An 18942-nucleotide genomic window follows, 5' to 3' on the forward strand; every position below is an offset into this window, starting at 1 on the left:
ATGAAAAGTTCAGGGGAACAAGGGTCATGTGTAGAAAGCTGCCAGTGCAAGTGGTACATGTGAGCTCAGTTTCAACATTTGAGAAGTTTGGGTAGATACATGGATGATGTGGGAATGAGGGCTATGGCCAATAGGAGTAGGCAGTTTAAATGGCTTGGCATGGACTAGATGGGCCATCTGTTCTCTTAACTATTGAAGCCCCTATCATTACCACTCTCCCCCCTTCACTTCCGAGCCACAAAACCAGACATCTAGCCACTGCAGCTATCGGCATGCAGCCACCTCCATCTCCCCCACCCCCAACCATATCAGTACCCCAAAGTGCATCCTTGTTATTGCTTGATGTTAATAGTATTGCTAACTTTGGGACTTGTGGGCAGAGGCAGCCAATAGTTACTTCAAAATACCGAGTAGCAGGAAACAGATTTAGAATTATAGAGTAATAGAATACACCACAAATACTTGTCATTCCCCTTCACATATATTGCCCAACTATACTGTTCATAAATTCTGGAACAGGCAAGAAGGCAGCCATGCATCTCCTACACAAGAACTTTACATCACCGTAAAATAAAAGTAATTAAACAACGCAAAGCAAAATTTCATTGCAAGTTGGGTAGACTAGCTAAGGAAACTGGGCTCTGGTTCTCCCTACATAAGCATTGCCAAGGCTTCAAAACTAAGATGTTGCCACATCCCTTTGGTCTGATATTGAATTGAGACAGTCATGGTCATCTGACCAAGGATTTTGTTTCTCCACAGGGTAGAAATATCTAATACCAGAGGACATATGTTGAAGATTGGGGGTGGGGGGGGGGGTAGAGAGGAGTGAAGTTCAACAGGAATGAGAGGGGCAAGTTGTTTTTTTTTTAAATTAAACTCAGTGGTGGATGCCTGGGATGTGCTGCCTGGTATATTGGTAGAGGCAAATACAGAGGAGTCTCCTCTCATTCTCCGACTCTTTGGAGAGGAGGAGGATGAGAGGAGACATGATAAAGGTGTACAAGATAATAAGAGGAATAGATAGAGTGGATAGCCAGCACCTCTTCCCCAGGGCACCACTGCTCAATACAAGAGGACATGGCTTTAAGGTAAGGGGTGGGAAGTTCAAGGGGGATATTAGAGGAAGGTTTTTTTTTACTCAAAGAGTGGTTGGTGCGTGGAATGCACTGCCTGAGTCAGTGGTGGAGGCAGCTACACTCGAAGTTTAAGAGACTACTAGACAGGTATATGGAAGAATTTAAGGTGGGGGCTTATATGGGAGGCAGGGCGTGAGGATCAGCACAACTTTGTGGGCCAAAGGGCCTGTACTGTGCTGTTCTATGTTCTAAGTTCTATGAGTCTTTTAAGAGACATTTAGATACTCACACGTGTCAGGAAGATGAGGGATATGGACAGTGTGTAGGTAGGAGGGATGAGTTTGGGGGGGGGGGTTTGATTCACTTTTTAAAGCTGGTTTAGCACAACATTGTGGGCTGAAGGGCCAGTTTCTCTGCTGTACTCTGTTAGTCAACTAATCTCGGATGTGGTAATGAGAATTGGAAGCAAGGGGAAAAGGAAATAAAAATGTGATTAGGGTACATTTTATAATTAGGGATCAATATAATCAGTAGGCCAAGGGACCTTTTTTCTCTTTTTAATAATTCTATGACTACTGGGCATTGAATACAAGTTTGGTTACTTTTAAATTAAGTTGAGCAGAAGTTGAAATGTAGATTCAAGGTGCAGAGTCAAACTTTAGTACGAATCCAAACCAAAAAAAGCGGATGAGCTTAGAGTGTGGATCAGTACTTGCAGCTTAGTTGTTGTGGCCATTACAGAGACTTGGCTGGCTCAGAAATAGGAATGGCTACTTAGATCGCCAGGCTTTAGACGTTCCAGAAAGGACAGAGAGGGAGGCAGAAGAGGTGGGGGCGTGGCACGGCTGATCAGAGATAGTGTCATGGCTACAGAAAAGGAAGAGGTCATGGAGGCATTGTCGACATAGTCTCTGTGGGTGGAAGTTAGGAACAGGAACGGGTCAATAGCTCCACTGGGTATTTTTTAAATATATAGAAACCCAATAATAACAGGGATATTGAGCAGCAGAAAGGGAGACAGATTCTGGAACAGTGCAATAACAGGGTTGTTATGATGGGAGATTTTAATTTCCCCAATATTGATTCGCATCTCTCTAGAGCAAGGGGTTTAGATGGGATGGAGTTGTTAGGTGCGTTCAGGAAGGTTTCTTGACACAATAAGCCTACAAGAGGAGAGGCTGTACTTGATCTGGTATTGGGAAATGAACCTGGTCAGGTGTCAGGTCTCTCAGTGGAAAAGCATTTAGGAGACAGTGATCACGATTCTATCTCCTTTACCATAGCATTGGAGAGGGATAGGAATAGACAAGTTAGGAAAGCATTTAATTGGAGTAAGGGGAAATATGAAGCCATCAAGCAGGAACTTGGAATTACAAATTGGGAACAGTTGTTCTCAGGGAAATGTATGGCAGAAATGTGGCAAATGTTCGGGGATATTTGCGTGGCATTCTGCATAGGTACATTCCAATGAGACAGGGAAAGGATAGAAGGGTATAGGAACCATGGTGTACAAAAGCTGTTGTAAATCTAATCAAGAAAAACTTATGAAAGCTTCAAAAAAAAAAAAAAAAAAAAAACTAGGTAATTATAGGAATCTAGAAAATTATAAGGCTAGCAGGAAGTTTAAGAATGAAATTAGAAAGCCAGAAGGGGCCATAAGACCTTAGTGAGCAGGATTATGGAAAACCCCAAGGCATTCTACAAGTATGTGAAGAGCAAGAGGATAAGACGCAAGATAATAGGACAAGTGTGACAGTGGAAAAGTGTGTATGGAACCGGAGAAGGTAGCGGAGGTACTAAATGAATACTTTGCTTCAGTATTCACCACAGAAAGAGACATTGGCGACTGTAGGGATGACTTACAGCTGACTGAAAAGCTTGAGCATATAGACATTAAGAAGGAAGATGTGCTGGAGCTTTTGGAAAGCTTCAAGTTGGATAAGTCACTTGGACAAGTCAAAATATACCCCAGGCTATTGTGGGAGGTGAGGGGGGATGATTGCTGAGCCTCAGGCAATGATCTCTACATCAATCGGGATCCTCTGGCAGAGGTTCCAGAGGATTGGAGGGTTGCAGATGTTGTTCCCTTATTCAAGAAAGGGAGTAGAGATACCCCAGGAAATTATAGACCCGTGAGTCTTACTTCAGTGGTTGGTAAGTTGATGGAGAAGATCTTGAGAACATTGAGAGGCCTGAGAAGCCTGATTCAATTTTGTGGATGTAGAGATACCCCAGGAAATTATAGACCCGTGAGTCTTACTTCAGTGGTTGGTAAGTTGATGGAGAAGATCTTGAGAACATTGAGAGGCCTGAGAAGCCTGATTCAATTTTGAGGATGTGACTAAACACATTGATGAAGGTAGAGCAGTGGATGTAGTGTATATGGATTTCAGCAAGGCATTTGATAAGGCTTAGTGAGAAAGTAAGCAGGCATAGGATCTCGCTTTGTGGATCCAGAACTGGCTTGCCCACAGAGGGCTGTAGACAGATCATATTCTGCATGCAGATTGGTAACCTGTGGTGTGCCTCAGGAATCTGTTCTGGGATTCCTTCTCTTCATGATTTTTACAAATTACCTGGATGAGGAAGTGGAGAGATGGGTTAGTAAATTTGCTAATGACACAAATGTTGGGGATGTTGTGGATAGTGTGGAGGGCTGTCAGAGGTTACAGTGGGACATTGATAGGATGCAAAACTGGGCTGAGAAGTGGCAGTGGAGTTCAACCCAGATAAGTGTGAGGTGATTCATTTTGGTAGGTCGAATATGATGGCAGAATATAGTATTAATGGTTAGGATCTTGGCAGTGTGGAGGATCAGAGGGGCCTTGAGGTCTGAGTCCATAGGACACTCAAAGCTGCTGCACAGGTTGACTGTGGTTGAGAAGGCATACAGTTCATTGGCCTTCATCAACCATGGGATTGAGTTTAAGAGCCAAGAGGTAATGTTACCGCTATATAGGACCCTGGTCAGACCCCGCTTGGAGTAGTGTGCTCAGTTCTGGTCACCTCACTACAGGAAGGGCGTGGAAACCATTGAAAGGGTGCAGAGGAGATTTACAAGGATGTTGCCTGGATTGGAGGGCAGACCTTATGAGAATAGGTTGGTTGAACTTGGCCTTTTCTTCTTGGAGCAACGGAGGATGAGAAGAGTCCTGATAGAGGTGGACAAGATGAGAGGCATTGATCATTTGGGCAGTCAGAGGCTTTTTCCCCCAGGGCCTAAATGGCCAACATGAGAGGGCACAGTTTTAAGGTGCTTGGAAGTAGGTACAGAGGAGATGTCAGGGTTTTTTATTAAACAGAGTGGTAATTGCATGGAATGGGCTACCAGCAATGGTGGTGGAGGTGGATACAATAGGGTCTTTTAAGAGACTCCTGGAAAGGTACATGGAGCTTAGAAAAATAGAGGGCTATGGGTAACCCTAGGTAATTTCTAAAGTACATACATGGTCAGCACAGCATTGAGGGCTGAAGGGCCTGATTTGTGCAGTAGGTTTTCTATGTGTCTAAAAGTGTATCAGAGAAATAAAGACATACTGAAAATACTCTGGGGTTAAGTGGCTGATTTTTTTCCCTACACTTGAATGACAAGGTCAAAATTAGTTTGGCTTGTATATAGATGTGCAGTTATAAATCGTCTAGGGTGCTTTGTGTGGCAAGATGTCAAATGCACTGCGAATCACCAATCAGGGTGCGAGCTCTGCTTATACTTGTCCAAGTTCTTCTTGCATTTATGTCCTTGACAAAGTTTTCAAGCACAAATGAAACAGCATATTAATCTGCAGGTAGTACTTCATCTATCTGCCCCAATCAACATTTGGATGTGTCCTGGAAAGGAGCAACTCACTTGTGCTTAAATATTGTAACAAAGATAAAGCTCAGGACTGCATTTAATGCTAGAAGAGTTGATGAGCTTTTTAACCAGATTAGCAAGTTACTTATCACACTGAACTAATTATCATTTTTCAGATCTCCTGCAGCTTTAAAAACCAAGTAATGAAGACTCCCAAAAATCACAGCCCAGATGGGTGATTTATTAAATGACATGGCTTTCACATTTCCTGAACCACTTTAACTGCATCTAGCATCTTTCATACTTGTAGGTACCCATCTACTTAAACAAAGCCAGAACAATAATGTTAAGTTTATAAGGCAAAGCAGTCCATTGTTAACTTTTTGTCTGAATCTTTCACTGCCCCAACAAAATAGATGGTGTTGACATCATTTACAACATTTCCTGTTCGCCTTCCTCAGTTTTTACATATCTAATGTATGGAGTAATAGAAAGGAACAGTACAGACAGGCTCTTCGGCCCATCTCGTCCATGCTGAAACCACCTGAACAGCCTACTACCTTTGACCTGCACCGGCACCATAGCCCTCCATACCCCTACCATCCACATACCTATCCAAACTTCACATCAATGTGAAATCAAGCTCACATGTACTATTTGAACAGGCAGTTGCTTCCACACTCACAACCCTGAGTGACATTTCCCCTCACGTTCCCTTTAAATTTTTCACCTTTCACCCTTCACTCTAAACCCACCACCTCTAGTTGTAATCCCACCCAACCTCAGTGGAAGTAGTTTGTGTTTATCCCAATCTCTTTCTTCAATTTTGTACACCTCTATAAACTCCTTTCAATCTTCTACATTCCAAGGAATAAAGTCCTAACCTAGTCAATCTTTCTTTATAACTCAGGTCCCCCAGACCTGGCAACACCCTTGTGAATTCTCCACTCTTTCAACCTTGTTTACATCTTTCCTGGAGGTAGGTGACCAAAACTGCACACAGTACTCTGAATTGGGCCTCAGTGCCATGTACAACTTCAACATAACGTCCCAACTCCTGTACTCATGACGTTGATTTATGAAGGCCAATGTGCCAAAAATTCTCTTTGGGACCCCACCTATCTGTGATGCCACTTTTAACAAATTATGGACCTGTATTCCCAGATCACTTTATTCTACCTCTCCTCAGTGCCCTACCGTTCACTACCTCATGCAAGGAAAAACTCCTTTCTTCAAAATAATGTGTTTCTAGCATTTGACTCTAGCAAGCATATTTTGTTCAAAACCTCTACTTATTAGAACCACAAGACACCATACTCATGATGGCAGAGGCCCAAGGTGAGGAAGAAAGGAGAGTTAAAATATCAGTGAATGTCTGTTGCTCAACATACAGCACCATAGAAATAGTTTTATTCATTGCAACAGTTTTGTTCAGTGCCCATTTGTATTACATCAATTGCTGTAGGGGCCATGTACCTATTTTCTGTGTCTGCATTGAACTTTGTGTTGCATAGTTTATCACATGGACCTCAGTTCAGTTTTGGTCTGGTTAGAGCAGGGGGTAGGCCACGCACTGATTTTTCTTGACCGCTAATGTTCAAATATGTTTAACACTAATGCTCAAATACATCTGAATATGCTTAGACGGCTCATTTCATTATGTCATTAGTTTTGAAAAAAAAATTGTTTCAAGATTGGTTTCTGAAAGGATCAAATGCATTTCAACTTAACTTCGTTATTGTTGAGCATGTCAGTGTCAACCCCCACCCCCATTCTTAGTCTGAGTAGTTTCTGTTTGTTTTAAACTAATCATATAATTACCAAATACCAGAGAGAATCTTCAAAACATCAAGCCCATGCTTGCTTGGGGAAGTTGGCCTAATTGGGCCAATAGCCAGTTTTCCAGGGAGAAGAGGAAGCAGAGTAAATGAACGGGGAAAAAAAATCAGCAAGACTATTTCATGATGACAAGGCTGGGGGGGATATGTTGCATCAAGATCACAAGGAACTTGCAACAGGAAATGTCCAATGGTCATGGAACATTGAGGTTATATTGTTTTTTAATTATTTGACATTTATTGCCACAGCCAGCTGTGAAAACTAAGTCATTGGGTACATTTGAGGCTGAGGTTGATAGATTCTTGATGAGTCAAGCATGAAGGGATACAGGGAGAAGGCAGGAGAGGCTACTGCACAGGACCGAAAGAAGCTGCAGAAGGTTGTAAATCTAGTCAGCTCCATTTTGGACACTAGCCTACAAAGTACCCAGGACATCTTTAGGGAGTGGTGTCTCAGAAAGGCAGCGTCCATTATTAAAGACCGCCAGCACCCAAGGCATGCACTTTTCTCACTGTTACCATCAGGTCAGAGATACAGAAGCCTGACGACACACACTCAGTGATTCAGGAACAGCTTCTTCCCCTCTGCCATCCAATTCCTAAATAGACTTAATCTTTGGACACTACCGCACTTTTTTAAAAAAATATACAGTACTTCTGTTTTTGCACATTTTTTTAATGATCGATTCAGTATATGTAATTGATTTACTTATTTATTATTTTATTTATTATTTTTCTCTCTGCTCGATTACATATCGTATTGAACTGCTGCTGCTAAGTTCACAAATTTCACGTCACAGGCCAGTGATAATAAATCTGATTCTGAAATTGGGGCTGAAAGGGAAGTAGATCAGCAACAATGAAGTGGCAGCGCAGACTCGCTGGGCTAAATGGTCCAATTCTGCTCCTATATCTTATGGACATTGATCCAGTTTCTAGACATTAACCTCCTCTGGTACTTGAGTGATTCAACCATATTGATTGCTTTTCTCAAATTTCAATGTTACATACTGATCTCAAACAATGCAATTTTGATCGATTTTAAAACCTAATTTTATACCTAGTTCAGCATTAAGGATAGACTGCATGAGAGAAACATTGCTATTTAAAAAACTCAATTCAGAAATTAGCAATCTTTAATTGAGAAATTTCAGGATTTTTTGGAAATTGAGTACAAATCACAGGATTTCCTCTCTCCCTCCACTCCCCGACACAAGATTTCCTTAAAACAGTCAAGGTTATTCAAAGCCCTTGCTGTTTAAATTTGTTTTGACTGCTCTTTGTTTATCTTACAAATTATCTTCAACTCTAAAAGAAAGCATTTGATTCAGTATCAATATTTAACAATTTCCTGCAACTAATCTTCACAATTTTTATTTTAAACTAGTTCACATGAATATTATGAATCCAGCAGCATTCTCGGGAGTAGTTTGTTTTCTTGGAACATCCTGACAATGATCAAATATATAGATTAAATGGCCATCATTTATTGTGGATTTTCTTTGCATGCCATCCTGCTGTCACTGGAATCAGCCTTCCCTCCAAGAACTTGTTACTGCCTCAGTAAAGCAATAATCAAAAGACTCCACGCTCCCCGAACACTTTCTACACCCCTCCCCCAAAAATCAGGCAGATCATCAAGCCTGAAAGCACATGCTGGGCTAAAGGACAGCTTTTATCATGCTGTTATAAGACTACTGAACTTCCCCTGGTACGGTTTGATGCATTTGACCTCAACCTACCTCGTTATGGCTATGTACATTGACTGCCTGCACGTATACTACTCTGCCTTATTGCTTTTAGTACCAATGTACTGATTTGATTAAATTACCTGTATGGATTTTTGTTTGAGTTAAGTGAAGAATAGACCCTTTGAGCCATGCTGCCAAGCAACCCCTTAATTTAACCCTAGCCTAATCACAGGACAATTTACAATGACCAGTTAACCTACCAACCAGTATATCTTTGGACTGTGGGAAGAAACCAGATCACTCAGCATGGCCACTGGGGGAACTTACAGGCAGCAGCTGGAATTGAACACAAAGTTTTATGCCAAGCACAAAGCCACTGTGCCACCCTGCAATGGGAAACGAGATTTCCCCTGCACGTCAGTATATGTGACAACAAGACCAATCTTTACAATAAGTACACCAATACAAAATTTTACAGTTTAGGTCAAATTTTCTCAGGAGGCTTGGTACCAAACCACTTTAATCTTTTGTTTGTGAAAGCAAGGAATTTGCCGTTACTAACTTCACTGGCTTTGGAACTCTTTCTATTTATCTTGTTAAATAGGAAAATGATCAAAGCCAACTTATTGTGTGGAACAACATGGTAGCATAGTGGTTATCACAATGCTTTACAATACAGGCGACCCTGTGTTCAATTCCCACCATTACCCATACATTCTCTGATGTGGGTTTCCTCCGGGTGCTCGGGTTTGCTTCTACAGTTCAACGACATACCAGCTGGTAGGTTGGTTGCTCGTTGTAAATTGTCCCATGATTCGGCTAAGATTAAATCAGGGGTTGCTGGGCAGCTCAGCTCAAAGGGCCAGAAGGACCTACTCTGCTATCTCATTAAAAACAGTTAATTCATTCAAGTCATTTAGCAGAAAATATCCAAGAACAATTACAAATGCAAAATTGATCAGTTCTTCTAACTGTACCTTAAAAAGTCGAATTGCTGTCACCCAGCGTGCCCTAGTTTGTTCATCGTCGGCACAAAACAACTTCAGGTCTTTGGCATCTCCCAAGTTGTTATACTGGAAGATCAGAAGATTGTTTAATATTAATGCACAACTTAACACCTGCTGGATTTAAAATTGGATGAAATTTCTCAAATTAAAGCTTAGAAAACTTTTGATCTCCTCATTCATTTTTGGTTTAAACAGGGCCATCCTTTTATAAATAATACCCTGTGCTCTTTAAAAGCTGAGATTTTCAAAATGCCAATCCTGAGGCATAGTCCAATGCAGCTGAGGAATAACAATGTTATTCATGGGATAGCTATTCGTATATCCTCCCAAGAGGACCACAACCTTGTCGTGGATTGAAGGCTTGCTTGCCTCAATGACCCAGACAGCCAAGTTGGCTGGAGTCAGGGCTTTATGCTTTGGCTCCTGGTAGGGTCACCCATGCCAAACAGGTCAAAGGATAGAGGCCGGACTAAGCAGTCCACCTGTCCTTCAGGTTCAGAATTTCAGTTTGGAGCCAACAACCCCAGCTGGTAAAATAAAAATTGTTATGGAAGCAAAGAGGAATCCTTCTACATACGAGTGTGATGGTGTTTCTGAGTTTCCACCTGGGACTTGCATGAATGACTGTAGTGAAAACTGGGAGGAATGTACTGACATGAAGGACACCCTGAACACCACCAGAAATGAGGGACTTCCATTGCTGCCCTAAATGCCATTAGTGTAACAGGCAGTAAGGCAAGCTAATCATATTTGGCAATTCATACCTTGATACAGAATCCAAACTTTGTTGGCGCTCCATAGGTCTTCTTCGCTGACAACAATGTGTACACGTTGCATTCACTAAACTCAGCAAAAAACTGCAGATGTCTCGGTTCCTGTTATCACAGTAGGGAAAAGATGAATGTATTCAAACTTCAAAATTATACAAACCTGTCTACCTTTTCCCTTTTGCCCCCCCCCCCAGGGAAGAATCAGGACAAGTAACCAAGAGTGCAAGTAGCCCAGTGTCATAGAGAAGTACAGCACAAAACAGGCCCTTTTGCTCGATCTAGTCCACTCCGAACAGTTTAAACTGCACCAGATCATACTCCTCCCATCCATGTACCTATCCAAACTTATGAAACTTTGAAAGAAATCGCATCCACCACTTGCGCTGGCAGCTCATTCCATTCTCAGCCCTCTGACTGAAGTTTCGCTTCATGTTCCCTTTAAACTTTTCAGCTTTCACCTTTAACCTATGACCCCTGGTTGAAGACCCACCCAACCTCTGGAAAACACCTACTTGCATTTATCCTATCTATACCCCTCAAATCTGTACACCTCCAAATCTCCCACAGTCCAAGGCACAAATCTTAGCTTATTCAATCTTTACTTACAACTCAGGACATATATTCCCAGATCCCATTGTCCTACTGAATTCAGTACCCTACCATTCACTGTGCAAGACCCACCCAGGTTGGCCCTAACAAAGTGCAACACCTCACAATTGTCTGTATCAAGTTTCATCTGCCTTTTTCAGCCCATTTTTCCAGCTGATGCAGATCCTTCTGCAAGACACGATAACATTCCGCACTGTCCACTACACCCCCAATCTTGGTGTCATCCACAAATTCACTGATTCAGTTGACCACATCATCCAGATCATTGATACAGACGATAAAGAACCCAGCACGATCCCTGCAGCACACCTCGTCACAGATGCAACCACCTACTAATACTCTGGATTCTCCCACAAAGCTAGTGTCTAATCCAATTTACTACCTCATCTTGAATACCAAGTGATGGGACTTCCCTGTCCAACCTCACATATGGGACCTTGTCCACATGGACTTCAGCAAGATATTTGACAACATCCATTGCTTTGCCTTCAACTTTCCTGGTAACTTTCTAAAAAAAAACAACAACAACAACAAAGATTAAACATGACCTATCACATACAAGTCCACATTGACCATCCCCAATCAGTCCAAATCTATCCAAATACTCCTATCAGGTGTCTTAGAATACCTTCCAATAACTTTCTCACTACAGATGCCATGCTCAACAGCTTACAGTTTCTTGGTTTACATTTAGAGCCTTTCTTAGACAGTGGAGCAACATTGGCTAATCTCCAATCCTTGGTACCTTGCCTGTTGCCAAAGATGATTAAATCTCTTTACTAGGGTGCTAGCAATTTCTGCACTTGCCTTTTGCAAGGTCTGAGGAAGCATCTTTGCCAGGTCCTGGAAATTTGTCCACGCTAATTTGCCTCAAGACACCAAACACTGCTTCTACTAATCTGTATAGGGTTCATGACCTCACTGCTGCTTTGCCTCACCTCTAGACTGTATCTCCTGAGTAAAAACAGATGTAAAGAAGAAAAACATTTAAGGTCTCCATCTCCCCCACACCCCCAAAAAAAAACAGGTTACTATCCGATCTTCCAGAGGGCCAATTTTGTCCCTTGCTATCTTTTGGCTCTTCACATTTGTAGAATCCTTAGGATTCTCCTCCCCCTTGTCTGCCCAGGCAACCTGATGCCTTTTTAGCCCTCCTGATTTGTTTAAGTGTTCGTTTGCATTTCTTATACTCCACAAGTACTTCATTTTCTCCCTAATTGCCTATACCTGCTGTTTACTTTTCTTAATCAGGGCCTCTTTCTTGAAAACCAAGGCTATCTACATTTATCTTTACATTTTACTCTGATAGGCACGTACAGATTTATACTCTCAAAATTCCACTTTAAGGCTGCCCACTTAGTACACCTTTGCCAGAAAACAGTCTGTCCCAATCTAACCTTGCCAAATCCTTTGACACCATCAAAATTGGCTTCGCTCTGATTTAGAATCTCTACCCAGGGACCAGACATCTTTTTGCATATTTCCTTTGAAACTAATGGCATTTGGAAAGTGTTCCCCTACACAAACTTTAGTCACCTGCCCCATCTCATTCACTAACAGATCAAGAATCTCACTCTTGTTCGGGCCTCTACATATTGATGAAGGAATCTTTCCTGAACATATTTAACAAACTCCAGCCCACCTAGTCCTTTTATAGTATGGGGGCCCCAGTCAATGTGAAAATCCTACAGACTGTTGCGTGGTCTATAATGTAGCCATACCCTTCTTATAGCCGTTCCTGGCCATAAAGCCTCACCAGTCAAGTTCCAGTCTATCTTCTCCACTGAATATACAATTGCATTTTGGTAATTTAATCTGAAAATGATAAATTACCTAGAGCGCTGTTCACTATAAAAGACAGATCATATACTGACTGAAATTTACATTTAAGTGAATACAAGAATACTGTTTATAAACATAATTTCATCTCAAAATGCTCCCTTCATGTCATTTGAAATTTACATGGCACTGATTATTGTATTGAGGACAACGCAAACTTCTGATGGAGTTACTGCAGACTGGTGAAGTTTTGCTGGCACATAACTCTACTTCGAAACTATTGTCCTCGGAATTAAAATATTCACAAATTCAAATTTCTGGGATTATTGGAAAATTGCAGAATAGGCTGATACCGTACTTAAAGCTCAAAGTAAAGCACAGAAAGTTAATGAAATTAAATTCCATGATCTATTAGAGTAACAGTTAACTCTGGTTATTGTTAGACTGCAGTAGAAATTAAATTAGTTCCTTCTACGTGGATATGGATGAAATGTGCAACTTCCAGAGCTTGGACCTTTTGGGATGGTTTCATCAATTGAGAATGAAAAGTGATTAAACAGTGATCAAGTCTACCAGAGAACAGATGTGAACTAATAATTAACCGATCATAACCTTTGAAGTACGACTTAAAACTTCCGTGCATTTATTTTGCTAGAGCTCAAAAGTCTATGAAAGTGAAGCACGTTTTGGTTTTTGTGGGCATGTTGAAACATTGACCGTTTAGAACAGGCAGATTCCAAGGGATGCTGTTGTTCTGTCATGTTTCAGTTGATTGCACTGTTCGGCAAACAGCCATACCCTCTTCAAATCTCCTGCCTGCACAGCTTTGCCAGGAGAGAATAAGAGCTTCATTTCATTCCCACCTCCTCCTTCACCCCACCCCCCACAGTTTCATTCTCTAGCTAAGCAATTTAAAATGCACAGTAGAACTGAAGAGAGTGCTTTAGGTAGGAGAAATTCCTAGATTAGACAAAGAAAAATCTCACCTCAGCACAATGGCCAATCCTTTAGATTGAGACTATGCTCAGTAATTCATGTTCCTTGTACACTCTAACAATCATGAAAGTCTGGCCAAATGCCTCCGTCTGTGTCTAATGATAAAGACACTTTTCAATACGTCTAAATTCTGTAATCACACTTTCATAGCTATTGAAGAATTGTAGGGAAGAACAATAAACAATGTCTTCAAAGATGAAAAGTCTGGATAATTGACAATTTGTGGGCCTGTCGATGGCCTAACAGTCAGGCTTTGCCTTACAGGAAAGATCTAGAACTAGTGAAATCTTAATTTTTGTGACGACCAAGAATGGCCTATTTTGCCTGTATACCAACATTTATTCGTCTCAAATCAACGAGTTCATTACACTAATCTTTGTTTTCCATCAAGTCGTTTATATTGTTTTTATCAAAACATTAGTATTAGCATCAGAGGTAACACAAAATTCAGGTCAGGCAGCATCCATGCCCAAAACATTGACTACTTATCATTTCCATTGATGCTGCCTGACCTACTGAGTTCCTCCAGAATTTTGTATGCGTTGCTTTGGATTTCCAGCATCTGCAGACTTTCTCGTGGTTAATATTAGCTCAAAAATGTTGCTGCTTAGGTGCAATTGTGGGAAAAGCTGATACCTGAAATGAACAAATGTTTTTGCACTGACAACCAAGATGGAACTAATACATGGTTTATTAAAAAGTTTGCTGACACTGAAACAGTAATAACTGCTGGAGGTCAAATTTCAGAAATACTATGGGGAAAGATGCACACGATTACAAAGGGCAATTTCAATATCAATCCACTGCAAAAAACCTGAGGACTACACACATCTTTAAAAGAGTGGCGAAGTATTGTTCTAAACAACAATGCAGCTCTGAAGATAGGGGTACAGCTATAATTAGATACAGAAGTATTGCCAAGGCTAAAACTTCAGTTTGGCTTCATAGCAGTCAGACCCACGTTCTTCATAATAGGAAAACACAAGGTCAAGGATAAAGCCAATTTTCACCAGAAGTATTTGTATAATTTATAGAAACTAAGTAACAGCCTCTTCAGACAACCAAAGGCTGGAATAGAGACTAGGTCCATTTATGTTTGTTACAAGGGAGGATCTCCACAAGAACAAGATAAGAGAATGATACAATCCTGAGCTTTCGTTCAACTGGCATTGACCCAACTGTTGGTGCTACAACTGTGGCATTCAGTATTTCGTTGCTGCAAGTGAAGCGTTCAGTACTTGGTTGCTGGCCAGCCAATAACAAATCAGTTACTAAGCACAGGTAGACTGAGAATATTTTTATACCAAAATCCTACTGCACCAAATTAATAGAATCAATTCCCTTGATCGATGTTTAAAAACAGATCAAAAGTACAGTAAATTAGATACATGCTTAGAGGCTACCCTAATGCATTTCTGTTGGGATTTAAGTCTGAAGCAACCAGAACTGCTTTCCACTCAACCTTGTACTACCAGGACAACGGCAATTTCTACATCAGGCTGCTGTTTACTGATTACAGCTCAGCATTTAACATCCCCTCAGTACTAACCAATAAGTTTTAAAACTTAGGCCTTTGCAATTGGACCCTCAGCTTCCTCACTGGATGAGATCACAGTCAGTGCAGATTGGAGTCACCGAGAGTCACAGGCCCACCTCCAGGATGTGTGCTTTGCCGACTGCTGTATTCTCTGTGCACTCGAGGGGGGCCAGGCACAGCTCGAACACCATACAAGTTTGCCAATGACAACTGTTGGCAGAATTTCATATGGTGACACGATGGACAGGAGTAAGGGAATACTTTGTTAAGTGGTGTCTCAATCTTGCACTCAACATCGGTAAGGAAAAGGGACTGACTATAGACTGCAGAAAGGGCAAATTCAGAGAACACACTCCAGTCTTCAGAGGTGTTAGAGCAGCTTCAAAACAGACTGGGTGTCAACATCTGAGGTTCTATTCTGGGCCCAACAAACCGACGCAATCACGAAGGAGGAATGCCAGTAACTACACTTCATTAGGAGATTGAGTTTTGGACAAATTTCTACTGTTATACTGTGGAGGTCATTCTGACTGGCTGCCTCACTGCCTAGTACAGAGGCTCACTGCATAGGATCAATAAAAACTAGAGGGACATAGAATTGGCCAGTCCCACAGTGGGCAGTAGCCTCCCCACCATCAAGAGCGTCTTTGTAAGGCAGTATCATTAAGACCCCTCATTAAGGACATCCCCTCTTCTCATTACTACCATCAGGGAGCAGGCACCAGAGTCTAGAAAAGCAGTTTCAGAAACAGCTTCTTCCCTTCTGCCATCAGATCTATCACTCCACGAAATCAAACACTACCTCCCACATTGCTCTGTCTGCACTACTTATATCTTATTACAAATTATGTACAGTGATAATAAACTTGATTCACCACTCCATCAAACAATTCAGCATCTGGAGGAAACAAACTAACCCACAGTTTCATGTAGTACCCACTATTTAAAAGATTTTTCTCTGTGAAAGCTTTGTCAGTGAAAACAATTTCATTCACATTTCATTGAGAAGGTACAACAGACACCCATAGACTCTCAGCCAGTCTCGGAAGCAAATGCATACTGTTATCTGCCTCTACATTTGCTCTATTAATGGAATTTATACTTCATTTTCAGCAGTGACAGAAATGTCATGACAAGTGACACATTTGTATGACAAAGTAATTTCGTTTGAGTGCAGCTGCTATTGGCTGTTAAGGTCCATCTTTCCTTTTGCCAAGTTACCTAGAAACAGGTAACTCAAAATGGAGTGGAAGATCTCACTCAAGCCCCAACACCAGGTTTAATTAACTTGGAATTAGAAAATTTCAAAAGCTAGTGGCATCTTAAAACAGTCAGTCTGGCCACCATCAAATGTGTCGTTCTGGTAAATCCCTAAACAGCACGAGACATTAAAATTAAGTTTTTAAATGTACTTTCGGTGAAGTCAAAAGCCTGAAGTTTAAAAATAACCCACTTGCTTTGAGAACAAGCATCAAGGTAAAATGCTCTACTATTAATTCTTAGCAACTTCAGTTAATGTTCATACTTGTTAACATGTACAAAGATCACCTAGAAAAAAGTGAGAACAGCACAAATTTTAAATCACAAGTTATTCATGAAACCCTTTATTCAGATAATAACTTAAATTTAGGACACCAGTTATTTCTCATTTGAGAAAGTGGTTTCAGTAAAGGATACACTAATTAATGACACCAGCACTGCTACATTTTCCAAGAACACAAGTTTCAAACTGTAAATAAATTCTGAAGTTCACTTTCTAGAATACTGTTCAACCATTTTGTACAACATTTATTAAATCATTAATCTTTGAATAAACCTACCACAGTTAAATTTTATTTTACTTACCCCAGTAAATGACCAATTCACACATCTGAAGCAGAAAGAAAAGTGCAATATGGTTCTGAATGTAATTCAGGAACAGTTTTCCTCTGCCAGATTTCTGAACGAACATTGAACACTACCATTAACTTTTGAGGTCATCCATTGCATCTGTTACTCCCGGTGTAGCCTCCTGTACATCAGTGAGACCTGATGTAAATCGTGAGAGTGCTTCGCCAAGCACAGCCAGAAAAAGCATGATCTCCTATTGGCCGCCCATTTTAATTCCATTTCCCATTCTGACATATTCATCCTTGGCCTCCTCTACCGTAGTGAGGCGGCCACACAATCTGGAGGAGCCACAACTTGTATTCTCTCTGGGTAGCCTCCAATCAGATGGCATGAACATAGGTTTTGAACTTCTAGTAATGGACCCCCCACTTCTCCATTCCCCATCCCTCTTTTCCTCTCGCACCTCTTCTTCTTGACAACCCATCATCTCCCTCTGCTGCACCTACTCTTTTCTTTCATGGCCTTCTGTCATTAATTCCTTCTCCAGTGCTGTATCTCTTTCACTAGTCTACTTCCCAGTTCTTTACTTCACCTCTCCCCCTCCTAGTTTCACCCATCACCTTGCATTTCTCCCTCCCCTTCACCTAACTAACTCATCTTTATTCTCTCCACTGTTTTGGGCTGAGATGCATCAGCATCGACTGTACTCTCTTCCATAGATGCTACTAGGACAGAGTTCCTCCAGCATTGTGTCACTTGGAAAATCTGCAGATGCTGAAAATCCCTTTTGTGACTGGACTGCCTCACTTTCTTCCTCTACGTAATACTTCAGTTTTTAAATACACTCCTATCTAATTCAGTTTTTATTATGCATTGCAGTGTACTGCTACTGCATAACAAATTTCACAGCATACCAGCAAAATTAAACTGGATTCTGAAACTGTCTTAATAAAAAAAAAAACTTAAAAAATACAATTGGATCTTCCATGAATTCTCACAGATGCACCCTTCATTCCATGACCCTGAGACAGGTTCAATGCACCAGATCAACACATACTCAAAAAGTCACTTGCACAGACAAGTTGATAAGCATTTGAGGAAAAGAGAATGCTGCTCAGATTGGATTAGAGGAAGAGTAAAGTTCAGACAGACTAGTCAGGAAAAATACAAGTACATTCTATGTAATGCCTTGTATTACAGATTCCTCCTCACCGGGAATACTGAAAAATTACTGATCAATAATCACAGGCAAATTTCAATTTGACTGCTACACAAATAAATGACAAACAATTGCCAAATATTACTAACTTAATCCTTGAAAACAAAAGCATTTTTGTAGCAGTCAGTACCAGAATAGGATCTTCTGCGCTATGCCAAATTAAACTTATCCTAGCTGCCGCAGTGAACCACAGCCTTATAATCGTTGTGTGCCCATATGCTTCATCTCTGGCAACACATAACAGTTGCTGGTGAACGCAGCAGGCCAGGCAGCATCTCTGGGAAGAGGTACAGTCGACATTTCTGGCCAAGACTCTTCGTCAGGTCTAACTGAAGGAAGAGTTAGTAAGATTTGAAAGTGGGAGGAGGAGGGGGAGATCCAAAATGATAGGAGAAGACAGGAGGGGGAGGGATGGAGCCAAGAGCTGGACAGTTGATTGGCAAAAGGGATATGAGAGGATCATGGGACAGGAGGCCCAGGGAGAAAGAAGGGGGGAAGCCCAGAGGGATGGGCAAGGAGTATATTCAGCCACCTCCTTTGGTAGGACCTACAAATTCCTTGTGCTGGCATTCTCCAAACTTCCACATCTGTCCTACAATGCAGCTAACAGAACTACATGCAATACTGTACCTCAAATATGGCCCAACTTGAGCTTTATACAGCTGTAACACACAAGTTCGCAATTTTACACGCCACATCCTGACCAATGACGGCAACCATGTCATATACCTTTTTAAAGCACACCATCAACTTGTGTTGCCACTCTTAAGGGGAGTTGTGGACTTGTCCCAAGA

At 41.2% G+C, this 18942-nt stretch overlaps 1 protein-coding gene across 2 annotated transcripts in view; it reads right to left on the reverse strand.

Moving 5' to 3' along the window:
• Positions 1-18942, reverse strand: part of grb14 (growth factor receptor-bound protein 14) — a 109968-nt gene that overhangs the window by 48591 nt on the left and 42435 nt on the right. For both annotated transcript variants that reach the window (XM_072262033.1, XM_072262032.1), the window contains exons 6-7: positions 10173-10283; positions 9379-9474 (exon numbers count right to left, since the gene is read on the reverse strand). In XM_072262033.1, the coding sequence (XP_072118134.1) occupies positions 9379-9474; positions 10173-10283 (207 nt within the window). The remainder of the gene's footprint in view (positions 1-9378; positions 9475-10172; positions 10284-18942) is intronic.

Source organism: Mobula birostris, chromosome 6, assembly GCF_030028105.1.
Source record: "Mobula birostris isolate sMobBir1 chromosome 6, sMobBir1.hap1, whole genome shotgun sequence".
Lineage (NCBI taxonomy): Eukaryota > Metazoa > Chordata > Chondrichthyes > Myliobatiformes > Myliobatidae > Mobula > Mobula birostris.